The sequence below is a fragment of the Nesoenas mayeri genome (genome assembly GCF_963082525.1).
Source record: "Nesoenas mayeri genome assembly, chromosome: 2".
Lineage (NCBI taxonomy): Eukaryota > Metazoa > Chordata > Aves > Columbiformes > Columbidae > Nesoenas > Nesoenas mayeri.
This window is the reverse complement of record NC_137543.1, coordinates 89,649,391-89,671,003: the sequence shown is the minus strand read 5'-3', so window position 1 is coordinate 89,671,003 and position 21,613 is coordinate 89,649,391. Positions and strand designations below refer to the sequence as shown.

Here is a 21,613-nt window from a genome sequence, read left to right as displayed (position 1 = left end):
CTCTGAATGAGTTCAGTGTTGGGTCAGACAATTGTTGGAGCTGCTTAAGGAAGAGGTCACAGCTGTGCCATTGATGGTAACATGGAAAACACATGACTGCCTTTTTGGCAACAGTCAGTGTTTGCAACGGGAGGTTTTGAAGTTGTCCTCGTAGAGTGGGCTTGTACTGGCAACCGCTGCCTCTGTAGCAGTCCTCCTCACTCATAGAATCATAGAATGGTTTTGGGTTGGAAAGGACCTTAAAGATCATCTAGTTCCAACCCTCCTGCCATGGGCCAGGACACCTTCCACTAGACCAGGTTGCTCAAAGCCCCATCCTACCTGGCCTTGAGCACTTCCAGGCATGGGGCACCCACAGCTTCTCTTGGCAACCTGTTCTGGTGCCTCACCACCCTCCTGGTGAATCATTTCTTCCTTATATCTAATCTAAATCTATCCTCTTTCATCTATCTCTTCATTTCAGAGATCGTCCATCAATTATTTGATATTTGGCTCTGCTGCCTGTTGGCTTTGCCCTTTTCTCTGTCTTTCCCCTTTCCATTGCCTGTCTTGGGCTGCAGTTGCCCCTGACCTGTCCAGTCCTACTGAAGTGTGCCCAACAAATGACATCTGGACATGACAGAGCTTCAAGTCACACACGACACATGAATACTGGTGTAATATTTTGTTGATTTTTTTTCCCAGTATACCATTTATATATATGCTATACATAATATATATGTTATGCTGAGAATAAAGACCTAATTGTCCACAGTGGGGTATTTTAAATATTTCTCTAAAATATTATACCTGTTTCACTCTGATGCATATATAAATGCATAGGGAACGTGAAGGTGGCTACAGAGTAACATCCCTCTTGTCTTTGTTTTGCATTTTAGCCACTAAGAATTCCACTTTTGGGGGGAAGTTATTGGGCTGGTTAATGGGAGAGATCTTACATAGTTGTGTCCTGTCCCCATGTATTTAAACTGTGCATCCCTTGAGTCCCTGTCTGCGTTCCTTATTACATTAACTCTTTGGAGTAAATTTCCCTCATTAACCACCAAATCCTCAATCATCATCTCCCAAGACAACATCCCCGTGGCTAGAGGGATATGGCTGTATCATGTTATGTTTAACTGTGCATTACGAAGCAAAAGCGCGGTTTCAGGAGGACTGCACAGGGCTTTGAAGCCATGACAGCCAAGACGCTGCAGTGAGCATCCTTCCCTGTCTGAGAATGGGCGTTGGACCAGATGGCCTCCAGAGGTCCCATCCCACCTCTGCCAGCCTGATTCTGTGATGTTCGCTTCAAACTAATTGCTTTTTCCTCTCTGTTCGTCTCAGTTAAGGCCACAAATGTCATTCGTGTACTTGCCAACCTGCCGTGCCTGCAGCGTGGCTGAGACCAAAAAGCAGGAGGCCAAGGCAGGGCACAGGTCGCCTGGCGAGGCCTTGTTCTCCGTGCAGCCCAGGCTTCACACCTGCCGCCAAGCGCCTCCCTTCGGCCCGACGCCTGGGCACCGCACGCCGGAGAGGGGCGGGCTGGCAAGAAGGGGGCTGCGGCCGCAGCTCCGGCGCCCAAGGCCCGGTGCCTGCCGTCAGGCACGCCGCCATGGCCCGTCCCAGGTCGAAACAAAACCGGTCTCGGGATGGCAGAGGCGGGCAGCACCTGCCCGCTCCAGCACCGCCTGCTGCAGCGCTGCCCTCTCCGGGCGCAGAGGGAGCTCCCGCCGGGGAGCCGCAACGCCGATCTGCGGGTCAGCGCCCGCGGGAGGCGACCCCGCCACTTACTCACCCCCTCAGGACCGGGGCGAGGCCGCGCCGCGCCGGGTGCCGCGGCCGCTACAGGTGGGGCAGGTCGGCGGCGCGGGGGCCGCTGGGAGGTGTAGTCCCGCCGGGCGGGCGGCGGCGGGGCGGCGCGGCGGCGCGGACTACAAGCCCCAGGGCGGCCGGCGCGCCGGGGCTTTAACCGCGCGTGGGGGCGGCGGCGGGAGGCAGTTCCTGGTGGCACGGCCCCGCCGCTCGCGGCTCCCGGGGGCGGCCGAGCGGAAACCCGCCTCCAGCCGCCAGGAGAAAGCCCCGGGCAGGGCGGGGGGAGATGCGCCTCACCCTTCCCAACAACGGCGAGCCGCGGCCATCCTTTAATTAACAATTAGCTCGTCCCCAGTCACCCCCGGCAAGCACTGTCCCATGCACGCTGACCCGCCGCCGGCAGCTCGCTAGCCGGCAGCTGACGGCTCCTCCCGCGGTGCTGGCGTGCGGGTTGCTTAAGCCATGGGGAATGGGATGAACAAGGTAACGCCGCTCCTCGTTTTGTTCCTGTGCGTGAGTGCATGTGGGCGGGCGAGGCGCAGCGCTGGCCGGGGGTGGCGGTCCCTCCCGCGGCGCCCCCTCCTTTGTCTTTTGCCGCCGGGGCGGTCTGCGGGCGCCCGCTTATAAGAACAAAGGCCAGGGCAGGAAAGGCTTTTCCCTCTAACTTCGGGGGTCCCCCCGCCCCGGGGCGAGATGGGAGGGAAGGAGGCCGTGGCTGCGCCGCTCCCTCGGGGCGCGCCTCCTTCCCAGCCGCAGCGCGGGCAGGCGGGAGGGGGGCCCCGGTTTCGGTGATGCTCGCTCGGGCTTCCCCTCCCCGGGCGGAACGAGATTACGGGGCTGGGGGCGGCCCCGCGCCCCCAACGGTTGCTAACGGCCGCTGTCGGCCGCCGTGCCCCCCGGCGCTGTGCTTCAGTCAGCCGCAACGCCGGGCCCTTCTCCGCCGCAGGGCTGCGGGCCGGGGCCGCCTCCCTCCTCGGCTGCGTTCCCTGCGGGGGGTGCCCCGGGGCGGCCTGGGGCAGAGCCAGCACCCCCGGGACTTGCGGCGGGACCCGGAGCGTCGGGCGGTCAGCCCAGCGAAGTCAGCGAGCGCGGGGTCGAATCGTTTTAACTTCTCCGTGGCTTGCTCCCCCTTCCCTGAAACAGGGTGGTGGGCGCTGACCCGCGCCCCCCGCGCCGGGCAGTGCGGGTTCCGAGGGCACAGAGCAACTGGGGGATGCGGGCTGGTGGGACAGGAAAGTGGTTGTCCCCAGTGGAGATGGCAGCAAGGAAGGAAGATGGATCTGTTTTGCAAAGGGTGTTGGCTTTTTGGCAGTAGGGGCTTATCCTAAGTGCCCATTCCCCCAGCATGTCATGGTGGTTATCAAGGAACAACTGTGATTGTTTTTTTTTTCCTCTGTATCTCCACCTCTGTTTTAAACCGGAGTTTGAAACTGTGGTGGTAACTAGCCCTTTATATATAGCTTACTATAAGGAACAGAAGTTGAGTCATTTCTTCTGTCTGACATCCTGCTTTGAGTACTTTAGGAGTATATTTGCTGAGAGCGTGGCCTCTGAAAAAGCTCACAAGTTGTCAAAGTCCTGACATCTTTGCCCCTGGAAGTCACATTGGTGAACGTCCAGAATGCTTAGCGTGCCACCTGGAAGGTGAAGCCTTTTCATCCTATAGATAGAGGCATTGAAATAGAAACTTTAGGTAGGGGAAAGATCTGGCTAGTTATTCCAACCAAGACAGCAGGTAGGAGGTAGAACCTTCGTTGGACCTTCTCTCCCTTTTTGGTTTCAAAGCCTGGGGATAATGTCGCCAGTCCTTGGAAGTACCTTCTAGGACAGGCCAGTTAGGAAGAAACACAGCTGGAAAAACTTCTTGTAGATTCCTAGTATGTTTGTAGTATTTTTCTGGGAGAGTTTTAAATTATCAAAACATTTAGAGTGACAGGATATGGGATGTTAAAGTTGCAATCTGGTGGTGGGGTGGGAAAGACTATTCTCAGCCCTTTGAAGCTGAGCATTCTTTGTCTGCATTACATCTTCCCGTGGTACTGTGTGGGCAGGAATCAGCAATCCGTGACTCCAGGCAATTTGGTCATTTTAATTCTCTCAAGTGTTGCCCTGACATGTACCAACTGGAGTTTTTGGGACAAGCATAGTGCCACTTTGATTTTTCTCCTCCCTTTTTATGGCTGTATCCATGAAGATGAAATGTTCAGCAGTTCGGGAGGAGCTGGCTCCTTTAAGGAGTCTACAACTGTGTTGGGTCCTGGCCATCAGGGTTTATTTTTGTAGGGGTCCTGTGTGTAGGTCTGGTGCTTGCCACCTTCAGAATGTGCTCCTAGATCATCTGTTCCTTTTGATCTCATCGGTCAGTGAACACTGAAGGGGCAAGGGGAAGCCTGGAGTCATCAGCACCGATGTTGGGGAGTATTTGCTTGACTCAGTGTGGGCTATCAGTACAAGTTGCCTTAGTTTCCAACTGAAGTGTGTTTTTTGTGGTAGAGCTATATGCAGACAGTAGGAGAAAATAAGCAGCTTATCCGATGGTGGATTATTTAATTTGGGGAATCTCTTTGTACTAATGCCAGGGGAAGAGGATTAGTGGTGACCTGTAACGGGTACGGTAAGAAAAAGCTCCAGAGATTGCTGCAGCTGCTGTGGCTGCTCTTGGATGCTGAGCCTTTCTCAGTGGCATGGTCCCCTCCTATTTTTCTGTCACATGATATTGATGTATTTCATAGTAAACAGCAAATACACCTGACTTTATGTGGCTGTTAGTGCTGGTCAATGGCTGGAGGCCTAGTATTCCTTTTAGATGGAGTTTGTCATTTGTTGCTAGTGTTCTCTCTAAAATTAGCTGTGCTTCCTTTTTATTTTTTTTTCTTCTTCTTAAGCCCATCCAAGACTCCTGACTTTTCCCAAATTAAACTGAAAGCATTGGTTCATAAATACCATTCTTATTCTGCTCAGAGGAGAATTGCCCAATGAGTATCCATTGGCTTAGTTACTAATAATTTTCAGTGATTTTTTTTTTTCTTTATATTTTTAAAGTACAGGATGAGTAATGGGGTCTGACTTAGGAAATTATCTGGGTTGCCCGATTTGTCTTCACGCTTAATGGCTAACTTTAACATGTATTCAAAGTTCAAGTTGAAGTCTGTAGTTGAAAATTACAAAGGTGTTTTTCAGGAGCTGAAGTCTAGAGGTCTTAACTATCTGTGAACAGGATATGCTTAGTGAAGTTTTTCCTGGGTATTAGTTCTTGTTCGTCCTGTTAACTGCCTGTTATTCATGCAGACTCTTCTGAAGGGGCGAGCTGAGAGTTATCTCTACAGAAAGGGCAGATAAGCCATGTTCGTTGTAGGAGCTGATTAATAAGAAATGTAAAATCAGTGTGGATAGTTGCAGCTGATGCAACCAGTTCTGTGGAAGCCAGCGAAGCTGCACCCGTTTGCATCAGCGGCGAATCCCTCCCCTGATCTGTGCCAATCTCCTGTACCTCTGGATGAGGTGGGCATGTCTGCTTCATCTGCAGTGCCTGGCTGGCTCTGCAGAAAGCCCCATGAACTTGGCCAGAGTGCCCATCAGTACTAGTGCATCTAGAAGCAGCATCAGGCAAGGAGTTAGGTGCTTTACTGTAAGTGTCTATATAGGAAATGGGAGCAAAGTAGCTCTTTAAGCTGCTTTCTAGAGAGGCACATTTTGCGTGAGGACTGAGGAGAAGCATTTGCTGTCAATTGCGGGGCTCTGATGTTGTGCGAAGTGGAGAACATGAGCTGTTCTCATGTGAGACAGGAACAAAGACAGGCGTTGCTGTTCTTATTGCTTGCTTGTGCACTCTTCATCTGTTATTTTGGTCCGTGGTCATTTTTTCAATGTTTTGGATGATATAAAGCGGCTACTGTTTTTATTCATAAAGCAGTGGCTGAAAAGTTCACAAAAACAACCACCTTATTTTTCTTCTTTTCTGACTCCCATCCCTTCTCTCTCACGCCCCTAGCAGCCATCGGCCTTCATTTTGCAGGGCCCAGAGTTGCAGTTACTGAAGGCAGTGTGAGATGACACAGCTGAAAGTTCCCAGCCGTAGTCTAGTGCCGAAGTATTAGTCAGCACGGCATGAAGATTCACTTCTTTCCAGGTAGCTTTCACCCATAGTAATGTTTCTTGCTTCTAGAATGACTAGGACAACAGGGGTAACATCTGTCCTTGGTTGCACGGTGTCCTAATTTCCTATCTAGCATACAGTGCTGCTTCATCATGCACGAATGCTAACTTCTGGATTTTTCTTCCTTTGGCAACAGCAATCTAAGAAGCCTCATTTTTGTACCCCCCCCCCCCGCCCCGTGTTTTTATAATGTCTAACCTTAATGACTGTGACTGGAATTTAAGCTTTTATCCTCTCTTGAGAGCACATATTTGATGCAGAAATAACGTCCTGGAGTCTAAAATGGTATAGTCTGCAGTACTGGTGATGTGATTTGAGATATGTGCTGCAGATAGGAAATACCAGGCAGCTATTTACAAAGATCAGAAAAGCTTTTTTTCTGTGGTATTGTTTTTTTTTTTTCTGGGCTTTAGTTGAGGGACCTGGCTGGGGTGATGGAGTTGGTGAAATTAGGTCATAACTTGGCTGTCTTTTGCTTTAGGGCATGTTTTTTGTTTGCAGAATTTTGGCCCTTGCCAAGGGCCATTGGGTACTCTGCTCTCTGGAGCAACTACGAGGTCCTGACTCCTGGCCTGAGATGGTGGCCTTTGGACTGCACTTCTAGCAGAGTCATCAAGTGTGCTTAAAATAATGATTCTGTCTGTGAAACCACTAGTCTTGTGCATGCAGAAAGGGACAGCAGGATGTTGGAAGCATTGTTTTCCCTCCTTCATACCCTGGCATTGGAAACTGCTCTGCTGATTTTTGCTGTCGTTGTAGGAATGTCAAATTTGTACAAATGAAGAGGGAAGGCAATGGAAGAAAGCTGTCTGAGCTTATCTGTGCAAAATTTACAGGTGCATGTTTGTACTAGACTGAAGAACAATTTTCTTGTCTAGCTGGTGTTGTCAAGCAGCCCTTAATTTTTAAGCAGGGTACAGCAAGGATCCCAGAGAAGCGATCTTTCAGTATTGGTGGCAGAACCGAGCCTTGTGGTTAGAGCTGGTGTGATGTGGCAGGGGGAGAGAGATCATCCAGCGAAGCTCAGAGGTAGGAATATTTGCACAAACCAAAGCTGCAGAGAACATGGGGAGTGCTGCAGCCCTTCTGTTTTCTGCAAGGCTAGATAAATAACAGTGAACGCAACGTTTTTATCAGATGAAAGCCCTGAATTTAAAGCAGATCAGTAGCTATTTTGCAAGTCCTTCTGCTGGCTTGCTAACCTTTGCCTGGTAAGCTGGGCTGCCTTTCAGCAGGAAGGCTGCAGTGAAACGGAGGCTGGGGCGATAATTCCCGATGAAAAGTCCTTCATGACTTTCGGAACTTGACGGCTGCCGGACTGAGCAAAATGGGTGGAGTTATCCCTTTAAATAGCTGAGTCTGAGAGACTGTTGCTGGTGTTGTGGTGACACTTGGGTGTTGCTAAGGCTTTAGGAAGTCGGTGCTGACATATCTGTATTGGTGGTATGTGCTGCATGCACTTAAGAAAAATGGATCATACATACAGTTTCGCCACCACAGTTCTGATCCCTTCAAAGGATATGGGCATATGTCAAAAGAGTTCAGGTGGAAGTGAACAAAATTCTTGGCCAGAAAGTATGTACTTGCTGGGGTTTTTTTGTGTCCTTACTGCTATTCCCAAGTTAGGAGGGTTATGAGAAGATGGGAGGGGTAGAACCACAGTGTCACCTGCCTCTGTGTGTGGCTGCACGTGTCCTCAGACTGCAGAGACTGGTACTCAGGCTGACCTTGAAATTCCCCAGTTAAAGAAAGTCCTGTAATTGAGACCTGTGCAGCCTTCTGGGAGTGTTGGGTTGAGTGGGTAGATCTGGGAGAGAAACATGCAACTAGTGGACTTTCCTAAATTCTCTTTCTATGTGAATACACTGTTCCTTGTTTGCAGTGATTTCCTCTGTCAAAGAACTGTGCCCTGCCTGGTGTGGCTTTGCACTTCAAAGGACTCAAAGGCTGTCATTTTGTAGTGCTTTGTCCAACTTGCTTAGCAACTTTAGGCAAATCAGCTTTTTTGTATGAAGTTTCATCATTAGTTAAATGAGGGTAACTCTTACCCTGCTGGGGAGGCAGGGGGAGTGGCACATTGTGAGGCCCACTTTGTTTTAGTAAACCACTTTTGCTGCCCTTGGAGAGCCTCCATTATGTGAAAGTCTGCATGATTAACACCCCTCAGCTGTCAACAAATGCTGTCAAAGCGCGGCATACCTAGTGCGATGTAGTTTGAGAAGGTTGCAAAGAGGCATAAAATGTTGTCAGCGCTCTTTAGATTGCATTTGACAATGGTCTGCTAAAGTAGTATGTTCCATCCTGTATGCAAATTGAACTTTGTCAAATTGTCTTACCACAAGATATCTATATTTGATACTATATTTCTTTCTCACAGATTCTGCCTGGCTTGTTCATTGGCAACTTTAAAGGTAAGATTAGTTTTATCATTATCTCTAAGACTACTTAGTAGGGGTCTTAAGGTGTTGTTTTGCAGGCCTATGGAATTCTCTGACATCTCTACAGCTTCTTTAATGCCATCTTGCTTCATTTCTGGATTCACCTGGTAGCACTTAAAGAAGAACTTATGTGCTCTGTCATCCGTGCAATGTGCTGCAAGTACTTTAAGAAAAGAAAAATGAACGCCATCTCCTTGGAGCATGCTTCAGCTGGAATTCCTAAACACTGACCTGTCTGAAATGATTCCTGTGCTTGGCAGGCAAGCCTGTGAGCTGGGCAGATTCTTTGTAAGGCATATTTCAAGCCCTCCTTATAAGTAAAGGCTTAGTATGCCTCCTGCTCATTGCTTTCATTATTTTGGTTATTTATAACAGCTGCTAAAGAGTTCTGTTATCACTACATGCGAGACTGATAGGTCTGCAGATTGCTGTCTGACCCCTGATACTTGTGCCGTCCGTGTTGCAAATATAAGATTCTCTGGATTTTTTTTCCTGTTTGCATGAGGTTGGATTTTTTGTGTGTGTGTGTGTACAGAAAAACAGAACCATATTTAGAAAACACAGGAAACTTTATGGAGACATCCAAATAAATGACCTGTTCTCAAAGCACTCTGTTAGTGTTAGTTCCAGCTGACTGTCCCTACTCAGAAGTAAACTGGTTATGCTCGCATACTCATTTTGATACATGTAGATCTTGTGTTTCTTATGCTTGGGTACAACAGCAAAGCTGGACTAATAGGGGCTGCTGCCATATACTGTCCTTCCTGGTCTGCCTGATACCACAACTGGTCTGTTAAGATTTGACAATGTATGCATTGGATTTAGGTGCTGCTGCACCTCCTGTCTTCCTCATGCCCACCATATCTTCCCCTCCATCCTGAAACTTGTGAGTTCTGTGTTTTTTGCGTAATTTACCAGTCTCTGGACCTGCTGAACCATGTTGCTAGTCTAGCGCTTGGAACTGGAGCCAATCACATTGAGAGGCAGCCCAGAGGTCCATGTGAAGATAAAAACTGGCTTTTGCCACACTGGGTTGGAAACACAAGTACAGTAGTGTGAGAGGGAGTTAATCATACCATGGTAGGGGAAATCAGGGGATGGAGGTGACCTTATACTGGTGGAAGTAGGTAATGAAAGGAGAAAAAAGAAAGCAGGAAACAAGGAAAATAAAGAGAAGAGGATAATTTTGAAAGCACTTTGCATGAACCACTGCATGACTCAGCGACAAAACTGACAGCCATGTTGCTTCATTTTGTATTTTTTTTTTTTTCCTGTCAAGTAATTTAGGAGAGGGGTAGGATGGGAAGGTGTTTGATAGTAAAGTCCTTCAGGTTTCAGACTGTTGGGCAGAGTGGGCAAGATAAGCCTGGCATCATATCTCTCGGTCTGTCCCTCTCTCTCTCTCTGGCAGCCCCACTAGTGAGCCCTTGACAGGCCGCCCGGGGGGAGCGAAACTCATCCGGAGCATGTGTTTCTTGGTGCAGTTCTGTTTTCAGCTGATGAGCAGTTTGGCCAGCTGAGGGGAGTTGGCCAAGGTTGTGGAGTGAGTCAGAATCTGTGCTGATGCCAGAGCCCGCGACCCTCTCGCTTGTGCTGCCCTGTCCGCTCAGCTGTGCCCCTTGCAAATGGTCCTTAAATGGCACGTCTGGGCACTTCTAAGCATAGAGGCGAGCATGTGAAGGTGGTGTGAGTAGGCAGTGGCTTTGGGAGTCTAGCTGAAAAAAAGCAGAGGCTGAAATGCTTCAGCTACCTCCACAAAAGAGACTGAGGGTGGGTTAGTGTTAATCTCCGCGTTTGTGTTACAGAGTCTTGTTTTTAAATCTATTAAAATGAAACAAAATGTTTGTTTATTGCTGTGACCCTTGCTCACCTTGTATTTAATGATTATGTTCTACAATTGTATCTGTTATTGTAATCTCAAATTAGCTACCATACTTGCACAGGAAAAAAGATTAGTGTTACAGTACTTCACTAATACAAAAGCAAATTTTGATGATTTTGTATTTTTCTGCACCTTCTGCCCCCAACACACACCCTCTCCCCCAGCTACTTAAGAGCAACGGCAATAAGCTGTCTGCAGCAAAATAATCCCATTTAGGAACAGGCTGATGGATAATCACCAGTGTGTTTTTCTGAAGAAGTTTGATTACTGTGTTCCTGGAGCATGTTCTGATTTGTGGCACTTTTTCAAAACGTGACTAATGAATTTTGAGACTGCCATAAAGGGGATTGTTGACTGAGAAATACTCAGCAACATATTCAGTTGGGATTGGTTAGAATATCCTGATTTGGGCAGCTGAAATATCTAGATACTTTTAAAGACATGGATTTACAAAATTATTTCCTATAATGCACTTTTGGGCAGTTTTCTATTTCTTCAGCTTGAGACCAATAGCTTGAATTGCATTTGGTCAGTAAGAGGAATAACACTGAATCCTTGGCATTGTGTGTCTTGCCCGGACACAGGCCTGAGACATTGTGGTACCCTCCAGGTTTCTGTGCAGGGGATGGAGAGGAGGGAGCTTCTCCAGAGGGTGAGTTGGTCACTCTTTGGTGAACTTGGGCAGGCAGGGTTTCCATATCGCAGTTGTAGAAGTACCGTTCTATGCACACTCCTGTCTCCCTGCAACATGGGAGACCTCTGGGGACACTGACCGATTGGAAAGAGGCACAGCTGTCCCAGATGGGTGACTCCCTGCTGAGTGAAAGCAGGACTTTAAAGAATGTTAAACACTGTAATAATAGAATCATAGAACACCAGATTGTAAGGCACCACAAGGATCATCTGGTCCAACCTTGGCAAAAGCACGGTCTAGACAAAATGGCCCATCACCCTGTGCAGCTGAATCTTAAAGGTGTCTAGTGTTGGGGAATTCACCACTTCCCTGGGGATATTATTCTAATGGCTGATTGTTCTCATTGTGAAAAATTTCCCTCTTGTGTACAATCAGAATCTCCTCAGGAGTAACTTTTACCCATTACCCCTCGTCTTTTCCTTGTGACTCCTTGTAAAAAGGGAGTCTCCATCTTCTTTGTAGCCACCTTTTAAATACTGGAGCATGGTGATAAGGTCTCCCCTAAGCCTTCTTTTCTCAAGATTGAACAAACCCAGTTCTCTCAGCCTTTCATTATATGGCAGCTTCCCAGTCCTAATCCCGGAGGGCCATTATCTGGAGAAGGCATTCAGCAATTGTTCCATTTGCGGAATTATTATTCAATATTCAGCAATGTTTCTACTTTATGTATAGGGTTTCTTGATGTTTTTTTACCCGTAATAAACTTAAAAACAGTCCCTGACTGAGGAAGTGCAAACTCCTCTGCATTTGACTGGGAGATGACCTGAGGCCTAAGAAAATCTCGTGGAATAAATCTGTGGCAGAAATGGGAGTTGAGCTTGCTGCTTCTGGTTTGTGTGCTGCTGCTGTGCAAACCTCTAGGCACAAAGAATGAGAGAGTTTTTTGTACCCAGCCTAGGGCCTTCAGGGTAGAAAGTTACTTGTAGTCCTGATTATGGAAAGCACCAAAGTACATGCTGAAATCCCACTAATCTATGTGACTTGAGTATGTCTCTGGAAACTCTACTGAAAAAGCATAGAACTAGGCATGTGCTTAAGTGCTTGTTGTTTTAAGAGATCTATAAGCATGATGCTACTCATCACTAGTACATTAAATCTGTGATGTGTTCCTGAGTGTATTTGAAATTGCACAGCTAGAGGGCAGAAAAATTCAAGAAGAACCACAGATGTCCATACAAAACACCAAGACCGAGTTTGGTCTGAAAGCCTAGAAGGAAACAGAGCTCTGGTGAAAGCTGATGAGGAGCTATTTCTTTGCAAGCTGTAGGTGGGAGGCTAGGAGAGAAAAATGAGGGAAGGGAAAGAGGAAGTTAACTTTTCTTCCTGCCTCTAGTTTGGGGCTCTTTTTGGTTTGTTCCAGTTGTATCGTACAGATGAAATTCAATCCTCTCAAAAGACAATTTATTGTGGGGTTGCATGCCCACGTGCCTTCTGCACTGGCAAAATGATGTGCCTTGAAAGGCACCTGTGCTAATGATGAAAATAAGTACTTTGTTTCTTGAGATACTTATATGAAAGGGCTTTTTAGCTTTTGCACAGATAGAAAAAATACCATTTATTTTGTTATGGGGTTCTAAATGAGTGCTTATTTCTTTCCAAATCAAAAGGTGTAGTGGTAGCAACCACCAGAGACTGAAGAGTGTTCCTACCTTGAATATTGAAGAGCTCGTGTCCTTCTTTGATTGTAATCATATCTGGAAGATTCAAGTTTTTCCAATGGTATATTTGGGGGCTTTTTGATTTCAAAGGGAAAGCCACAATATGAGGTTTAATTCCCCCTAAAGAGTCCAGTGTTGCTATGGATGAGCTGAAGAGTCTTGGGGAAGTTTCTGCCCTTCCCATAACTCAGTGTATAAAAAGGCAGTGGCCTCTAAATAGTTCTGCTGTGTTTCTAGATCCAGTTAATTCCTGTTAACAGTTGCTTTTTTGGGGGGAGGGAAAAGTTCCCTTTTCTAAGGATTTATTTCAGGTACTGAAAACAGGAGAGGGTGATGATACTATTCCCTTTTTCAGAGTCATCTTTTGGAAGAAGACATTTTATAGATGTTCTCATTAGAGTACTGGACCCTTTTCCTCACCTTTCTCACACCCCAAAAATGTCCTTCTGAGAGACTGGGACAGAATATATACTAGAACATGGTGTGAAGTGGGAACAGGAGATGTGAAGTTTTTGTTCGTGTGCTTAGTTTCTGTGTGTGTCTCTGTAAGTGCAGATCACTGGACTGTGGAACAAAGCTTTCCGGATGGGGAATCATTCTCAGTATTAGCTCTTAGTGCCCAGAACTGTGGGAGAGGAGATTCTCCTTTAGATGTCTATTTCTAGTTCTCTCTAAAGCAGAAAATAAAGTGTCGACAAAAGTTTGTTTTATTTAAAAAATAATAGTAAATCCAGTGATGATGAAACCAAAGTCTTTCTACATTTGTAGATTGAAACTTAATACTGTTGTATGTACTGGACTGACTTGCCTTCTCTAAACACTTACCTTGTTTTTGCATACATAGCCTAAAATTTTATACTGGAAACTTATTAGTTTACTGTGTTATAGGAGCATGTCTATCTTTTTGGACTAACAACAAGGTCATAAATGCTGGTTTTGGGAGAGAAAGAAGGGGAGGATGGTTTTAGTTTAGGTTAGGTGGCTAAGGGGAAGAAAGGTGACAAAATGAAAATAAAGTAATCTCACTTATTTTGTGGAGATATTTAATCTTCTAAATTCACAGGTGAGTTGTGGTTAAACGTTGCAGATAAGGCCCATATCACTGTGATGCTTTTTTCCCCCTGTTCCTGACAGGATGCTTTTGTATTTAATTGCTAGCAGTAGAGGTGGGAAAGCTGTTTCTTCCCATCTAACTCTACAAAAGGAGAAATCTTTATTCCTCACCCTGCATCTCTATGGAGGTACTAAAATACTAAATAGAGAGAGAATGGTTGTATGTATATTTGAGACTTCATCACTCTAGCTTTGGAGCCCTTCATTCATTGTTGTGTCTTAATCAGAGTGGTTGGAGCAGTATTGTCTCCCTTTTCCACATGAGGGATGGAAGCACAACATGTGACGTGATTTGCTCCTCAGCCACACAGTAAGGCTTCCCAGTGCTGCAGGGAAACAAATTATGACCACCTCCCCCACACTATGCTATTTTGATGACTTTGCCATTGCATTTGCAATTAAGTGTTTGCAGCTCTCTGCATATGAGTAGAGGTTAAGCTAGGAGTCATAGGTTGAAATTGAGGGAAAAGAAGCTAAATATGGGTGTGGGAGAGAGAGAAGAAAACTTCCCCAGTGTAAATTGTGTCCTTTTGTGTGAGAAGAGTTTCCTGAAGGCTTTACTCAAAAGTCCATATCAGCTGAGAAGAGCTTTGCTGTATGAAACAGAATATTAGGCAACTGACTGTGAAGAATAATAGCACATTTGAGGGACCCTTTAGGGATGCCCAAGATGAACTCTGATAGGTTTTTCTCATCTTTAAATTTGGAAATGGGATGTTTCACACTGTGATTTCAAACTGTCAGCCTGTATATGGTCATGCAGCATGGTGTTACAGTAAAGAAGTTAGAATTGCTGTGGTAATGGTGATTCTTCTGACTTTGGTGGTCCCTTGCATAACCCCTAAATTTTTTTGTAGCTTATGGTATGAGACGGCGAGTGACAGGGTATCTCATTTGTATTGCTGTTTAAATAGCTTTGCCTGTAGTATCTGTAGAGATTTATGGCAGGTGCTAGGGGAACCAGGGGAAATTCCCCTTTGTAAAGAGTTTAAAGTTTAGATGGAGATAATACAGTCATTGTCTGGGAGGCTTTTTCTCCTCTGCTTTTGTGATTTGATTACAAAATAACCAAATTAGGTTATTTCCTAAATACATTGAGGACCTGCTGGTTGCCTGGGCATGTGGATCTGGGATAGCCATTTCCAGCTTATTTCTAGGAATATGTGAAATCTCACTGTCTTTATGTATAGTTTTGATTTGTTGAAATTCCTTTAGCCTAAGTCCTTGGTTATCTGAAAAATGAAAATCTCTCGGTCCTTTTGAGTTGTACTGTATCCATTAGGCCTTTCAGACTGGTTCAAAGGAGCCAACATTTAATTTGGACCATATCTCTTTTTAAAGCTGTTTGCCTTGTATGGCAAGCCATTTCTTACCATGGGGGTCATACTGACGACTGGAGTCTCATTGTGCTAGCTATGCATTAACACCATGAGCTCCAGCCAGCAGGCTCTGAAATCCGTCCTTAGCCTTTGGAGAACAGAAAGCAGTGATTTTTCGGGGCACTTAGGCTGGCTTCTGAGCTTCCAAACCCTTGCCTGCTTAAGTGTTCTCTGAGGAATCAAGACTGTATTACACACTGCTAGTAAATCTGGAGGTCAGGTGGATTAGAAGGCCTCTCTTGGCAAACATTGGTGTTTCTTCTCTGAAATCCTCACTCTGAGATTTTTTTTAGGAAATTGTAACTGTTTTGTGAAGCTAGACGTTAATTCAGTTTCAGACGGAATTTGTGTTAATTCTCTCCTGAAGGATTAGGCATCTGTATTAGTTGTGCAGGCTTGACCATTAGCAAGTGAAATCAATGTACTTTTGACTCTTCTCTCCATTTTATTAGCCTTAGAGAAGTTTTCATAATTTGATTAGATTTAAATTTGATTGCCCATTATTGTGCTCACGTGGATCTTGTCTATGGGGCAATGTAATTAAATGTCCAATTCCTCTTTGTGATGTAGAAAAGGCATTGAAACTTTATAATAGAGTGGAATAAGATGAAGCAAGAGATACTAATTGAACTCTCGCACATACATAAAGAATGTACAGGTGATGCTATTGTTATTTTTGTACCTAGAGAGAACCGGTTTGAAACCTTTGTGGTCAGTGCTCTTTTTTTGTGTGCAACCAGGCTAATGTGAACAGATTATATGGGCAGATTTGGCGGGCAGGTGTTCACATCACAAAACCACTGCTGTAATTGCCATGGTGTGGTGTGCCATTCTCAAGCGAAAAGCTCTAAAGTAAATGGATGCAAACTAACTTTTACCTGTGTTAGTGTTTTTTTGAGGTCATTTTCTGGTATGCTAATGGTTTAGTGTAGGGAGAGTTGCTCACTGATGACAAATAATTGATTTTACCTTCTTTCTCATAGAAACAAACCTATACTTTTGCAATATCTAGCATCAAATTTTCGGTCGCCCCAGTTTGCTTTCCAGTTTTGAATGTCTGAAACCCCTTGGTTACAGGTCTAGGAACCACCTTTTCACAACTGTGCTTCCTTAATCTAGTGTTTCGCTTTTTCATACATTTTGATATCCTTATCATCTTTGTCTCTTTTCAGACTTAAAATTATGGCATGGATTGGCTAAATGCACATTTTTCCCTACTAGTCCACAGGAAATAAGACTCTACTTATTTTTTTGGCTTCCCTGTTAGTACCACCTGAATTCAAGTGGTAGAGTTGAGTTTACTCCTCAGACCTGGATATCATAAGGTCTATCTCCCAAGTGAAAATATATCTCCTGAAGGGGGATTTGTGGGTAGAGAGGAGATAAGCTGTTTCCTATAAAGCTCTGACTGCTTGTTCGAATGGCTGTCACCTGCACACAGGCATACACGGGCTTATATTTCAGATGCAAAATACATGAAACTTCTGACTTAAGAACACATTCCTGAGTCACTTAGACTTGTTCTTTATATAGTATATAATTTGTTTTGGAGTTAGAAATGTGTCTTCCCGTTACCCACTCAGATGTTCTAGAACAGCTGCATTTGGGGTTTTGCTTTACTTCACAAAGCTTCAAAAATAAATGTACCAATGATAAGTGATTTTCAACATGCACAGTGGAAAGGGGAGTGGGCTATTTCAAGCGATTAAAGAAATTATCTTCCTTTTTTTCCTTTATTGCAGATGCCCGAGATGTAGAGCAATTGAGTAAGAATAACATCACGCACATTCTTTCAATCCATGACAGTGCCCGTCCTATGCTTGAGGTAAGATGTGTGGAGGACTCTATGGTAAATGCTTAGTTTGCAGTTGACTCTTATAGTCATCTTCGGTTAATTATTTTGTTCTGTACAACTGGTGTTTTGAGACTGAATTTCTTGTTGAAATAGTTGACAGCTGTAGTCTTGAGATCCAGTCACAGATTTTGTTGTTGCTGCTGTTATAACAACAAGAAATGCAACTGGCAAAGGAAGAGACACTTACAGTGTCAATCAATATAACAATAATGGAATTGTGTTATTTATTTAGTAGTAAAGGTAAGTTTCCTTCTGTGTGGAGTTGAAGCATCAGATAAACAACATTCCTTCTTCCCCTTCCTCACTACCAAACCTTCCTTGTACTTGGGCCCATGTTGTGGTTTAACTCTAGTCAGCAACTAAGCCACACACAGCTGCTTGCTCTCTCTCTCTTGGTGGGATGGGGGAGAGAATTGGATGGGCAAAAATGAGAAAACTAGTGGGTTGAGATAAGGGCAGTTTAATAGGTAAAGCAAAAGCCACGTGAGGAAAGCGAAACAAGGAATTAATTCACCACTTCCCATGGGCAGGCAGGTGTTCAGCCATTCCCAGGAAAGTTGGGCTCCATCATGTGTAACAGTTACTTGGGAAGACAAATGCCATCACTCCAAACATCCCTCTCTTCTTTCTTCCCTCAAAATATATACTGAGCTTGACATCACATGGTATGGAATATCCCTTTGGGTCAGCTGTCCAGTTTGGGACAGCTGTTCTGGCTGTGCCCCCTCCCAGATTCTTCTGCACTTGCAGCCTTCTTGCTGAAAAGTCTGTGACTTGGTATAAACGTTGCTTGGCAACAATCAAACCATCAATGTATTATCAATAGTCTTCTCATACTAAATCCAAAACACAGTGCTATACCAGCTACTAGGAGGAAAATTAACTATTCCAGCTGAAACTAGGACAGCCCCTTTCTTGCATCTTTATAACAAATGGTTGTGTAAGAGGTTTGTGGTCCTTTTCCAGAGCTCTGTCATATGATACATCTAATATAGCAGAGTATCTGTAAGTCCCCAACAATTTAACATGAAGTATTATTCCCCATTTTACTGAAGGGAAGCTGATCTGAAGAGCTGAAATGACTTGAGTTGCTGTGTCTCAAGCAGTGAAAGAGCTGGGACCAGACTGCAGGTCTCCTGTGATGGACTGTTGTGCTTTCTTCTTTATGCCAACTTACCTTGGAGGGAGAGGAGTCTGGCTGGGCTTTGCTACTCCTTAAAATCCTGCTATTTGATTTGTGTTTGGAACTGGTGTCCCCTTAAATCTGTTTGTTCCTTCTCAGCATTCCACTTTTCAGGAAATATGGCAAAATAGCGGGTGGGGCAGTTGCTAGTGTTGTCCTTCAGATGCTGCTGGGAATCTCTACTTTTCATTCTTTTAATGTAAAAAATCTCTAGTGAATTCAGTCCTTAAACTACAGAATTTCCACCTCTCCTAGGCAAGTCAGTAGGTAAGCTGAACAAAAGATGTCCAAAGTATGCCATGATTAAAACCAAAATCAAGTTAATGGTGAATTCAGGGTTGACCTTGAACTGAGAAGTGTGCTGAAGCAGAGCTTTAGCTGTTGATTTTATTGTACTGTCCATTTGACTTCTGTTGTGCCTGGTGCTTGTTATGTCTGAAACATACTGAATTTCAAACCTGCTATTGGTTGAAGAGAGAAATAGTTGTACTGAGTAAGGGACATATAATGTTTCCTCTATGGTGCTGTTCTTGAAAATGAATAGAAGCTTGCTTTGTTTTATTATCATGACTAGAAAAGTAGGAAGACTAATTATGGCACAGATCAGCTGCAGCCTCAGGCCAGTGTTTCTTGTGGTGGTGACTGACAGTTTCAGCAGCCCACATGCCACCTCCTTGCTTGCAGTGGTGCATCTGTTTGTGGGGCTGCACGGTAAATGGATCTGGGAGCTTTTGTGGGTTAAATATAACCAAGTCACCATTTCTCCCTCTAGCTACCCCCACAGAAGAAATGACCGATTATATTTATCCAGATCTGTTCCCAATCTGGTTTGCAATAGTGTCTCAAAAATTACAGTGGCATTGGAACAAGTAGTGGCTGATTGAAGCTGGACTTGCTTTATTCACCCTTGCATCTAAAAGAAGAGTTTTCTCAGCATGTAATATGCTCCTTTGTGTGCTGGTGATCTTGAAGACAACTGTTAAAACTTTTATCCTGTTCTTAAAGTAGTGGAAGGATTGCAGGTTTAGTTTGCTTGGAAGCTGAGCTGATTATTAATTACTTTATCATTCATGGTCCTAGTGCATTGCTTGTTTGCAAATAAATACTTCTGCTTAGAAACAAGGGCCTAGGAACATATTAGGTTGTATTATTTCCTTTGGTACTTACATCTTTACCAGGTTGTAGGTAGGTTTGTTTACAGCTTGTGTATCCACACTGTGCTTGGGGCTTGTTCTCAAGTCCACTGAAGTCAAAAGGAAATGCTTTCCCAATGTGTCTCCCTTTTTTCCTTCCCCCTCAGATTTCACTCTTGAAAGGTGAGGCCTTACATTTGTGTTCAGAAATCCACCCAATGTTACTCAGACCTTTAAATATGGAATTGCAGTGGTATGAGAATCTTTTTTTCCTTTTTCCCCCTTCCCTCAAGGTTCTCTGTTTTGTATGTGTGTATATATGTAGATGTTGATCATCTGTAAAAAGTTGCCTTTTCTTGGACTGTGGTAGTTGCATTTGTCTTGCTAACAATATTTTGTCTTAAGTATTTCCTCGTCAACCTATAGGAAAAGCTACAAATATTTAATTAAAGCTTTCTGTGCAAGCCATGGAAGATAAGTGTTTTTAGATTTTGAAAACTCAATTGTGTTGTAGTAACATGTTGTCAAAGAGGATTTGGCCTTTTTTGGCTGTCTCTGGAACAAATGAATATGGATGCATACCATAACTCTCAAAGAGGTGACAAATTACCCACACCTTGCTTGTCAGATTTTGGAGTTTTGGTAATAACTGTTTTAATGCACTTCTGATACAGTACTTAAAGCTGATAGTGGTGGGTAGAGAACAAAAATGACCAAGCTGGATTCATTGTCTATACCCAAGAATGCAATACTCAAGGAATAAAAGCAAACATCAGTGTATGTGGGGAACACCAACTTGCTACAGATAGTAAAATTATTTTCTACTTTAGTAACTTAGAGCATTTCCCCTCTCTGTGATGTTACAGACCATTTTTACTTGATTCTGTTTAGAATATGCTTTCCACTGTGCTTTATATACTCCGGGATTTGAATATATGTTGGTTTAGTTCCTCATAGCTTGCCGACTTAGTAGAAAATGATTGAAGAGTTTCACAAAAACCTATTTATTAAATCTGCTTAGGTGCCATTGTGTGTGCCTGTTGAGAAGTAACTTAATGAAATTTGGTTTCAGACATTATCTTGATGATCAGGTACAAACCCTTGTGGATGTCTGCTTTATGGGTGGCTCATAATCAAAGTTTGGCCTTAACTTATTGCATGCCTTCATGCTGGAATAACTGGAAAAAAGTAAGTTTAAAAATCAATTGGATTCTAAGACATTTACCTTTAGACACTGGCAGCCTGCAGTAAGTACAAGACGTAGAATTCTTTTGTAAGAATTCAGGTGATTTAGACTGGAACAAATTTGCCAAAGTCTGGCCTGAACTATATTGCAGAATTGATCCTTAGTTCTTTTTGTATGAAGTGTTTCGAGGAAATTAGTTTTCTAATAAAACCAAGCCTGAAATTAATTTATATTTAGCAAGCATCCTAAGGCTATTGTTCCATTGAAGTACACCATTGTTTTACAGAACCTTAATCACCTAGGTAAGCATTTTGTAGTTTAAAGGTGCATGTTTGTAAATCCATCAGAAAAAAAAAACCCTATAGGTAGCTGTTGGCACGTCAAAGAGAAAGGACTGCATGCAGCATGGAACGAGGTTTGTTATTTCAGATGCGCAGAAGTCACCCCTGAGTGAGAGCCGTGTCCAACAGCATCATGTTTATTCCCATGGAGGCACAGAGGCACAGCTCTGGTGAATCAGGTTGGCTCCTCCAGAGCACTTTGGACAGCTGCCCATGGAACACTCACAGATGTTTTATAAATCCACACAAAACCCCTATACAGAGGAGAATAATTAGGTTTCTTGCCACCTGCTTTCTAATCTGTTTCTCAGCTAGTTCAAGTTTTAAAATCTCTATTCAGATTTTGAAAGACACTGAAAAGCAGATGCGGAAACATATCTCAGAGCGTGCTTTAAATAATAGCATATCTGCAGGTGACTTTGGATCTCTTGGTAGAACTTCCTTTTTAAAGCCAGGTCCTAACCAAGCTGGTGCAGTCAGTCAGGACTCACAGAGAATGTGGAAGCACTTTTAAATAATCCTGAGCAATTTTTCCCGATGTTGCTTCAAAGGATGCCAGCTAGGTGTTATTCTGCTGCATTAGATCATAAAATCATAGAAAGGTTTGGGTTGGAAGGGACCTTCAAAGGTCATCTAGTCCAACCCCCCTGTAATGAGCAGGGATGCCTTCAACTGGATCAGACTGCTCAGAGCGCACTCCAGCCTGGCCTTGAATGTTTCTAGGGATAGGGCAACTACCACCTCTCTGGGCAATATGTTGCAGTATTTTACCACCCTCATTGTAAAACATCTGGATTAAAA

General features: G+C 44.4%; 1 protein-coding gene across 1 annotated transcript in view; it reads left to right on the top strand.

The window, feature by feature from the left end:
- The first annotated feature begins 1,987 nt into the window (after positions 1–1,987).
- DUSP22 (dual specificity phosphatase 22) overlaps positions 1,988–21,613 on the top strand; it is a 45,398-nt gene continuing 25,772 nt past the window's right edge. Inside the window, exons 1-3 of the mRNA XM_080338789.1 lie at positions 1,988–2,277; positions 8,328–8,361; positions 16,857–16,939. Coding sequence (XP_080194915.1) covers positions 2,257–2,277; positions 8,328–8,361; positions 16,857–16,939 — 138 coding nt within the window. The 5' untranslated portion in view covers positions 1,988–2,256. The remainder of the gene's footprint in view (positions 2,278–8,327; positions 8,362–16,856; positions 16,940–21,613) is intronic.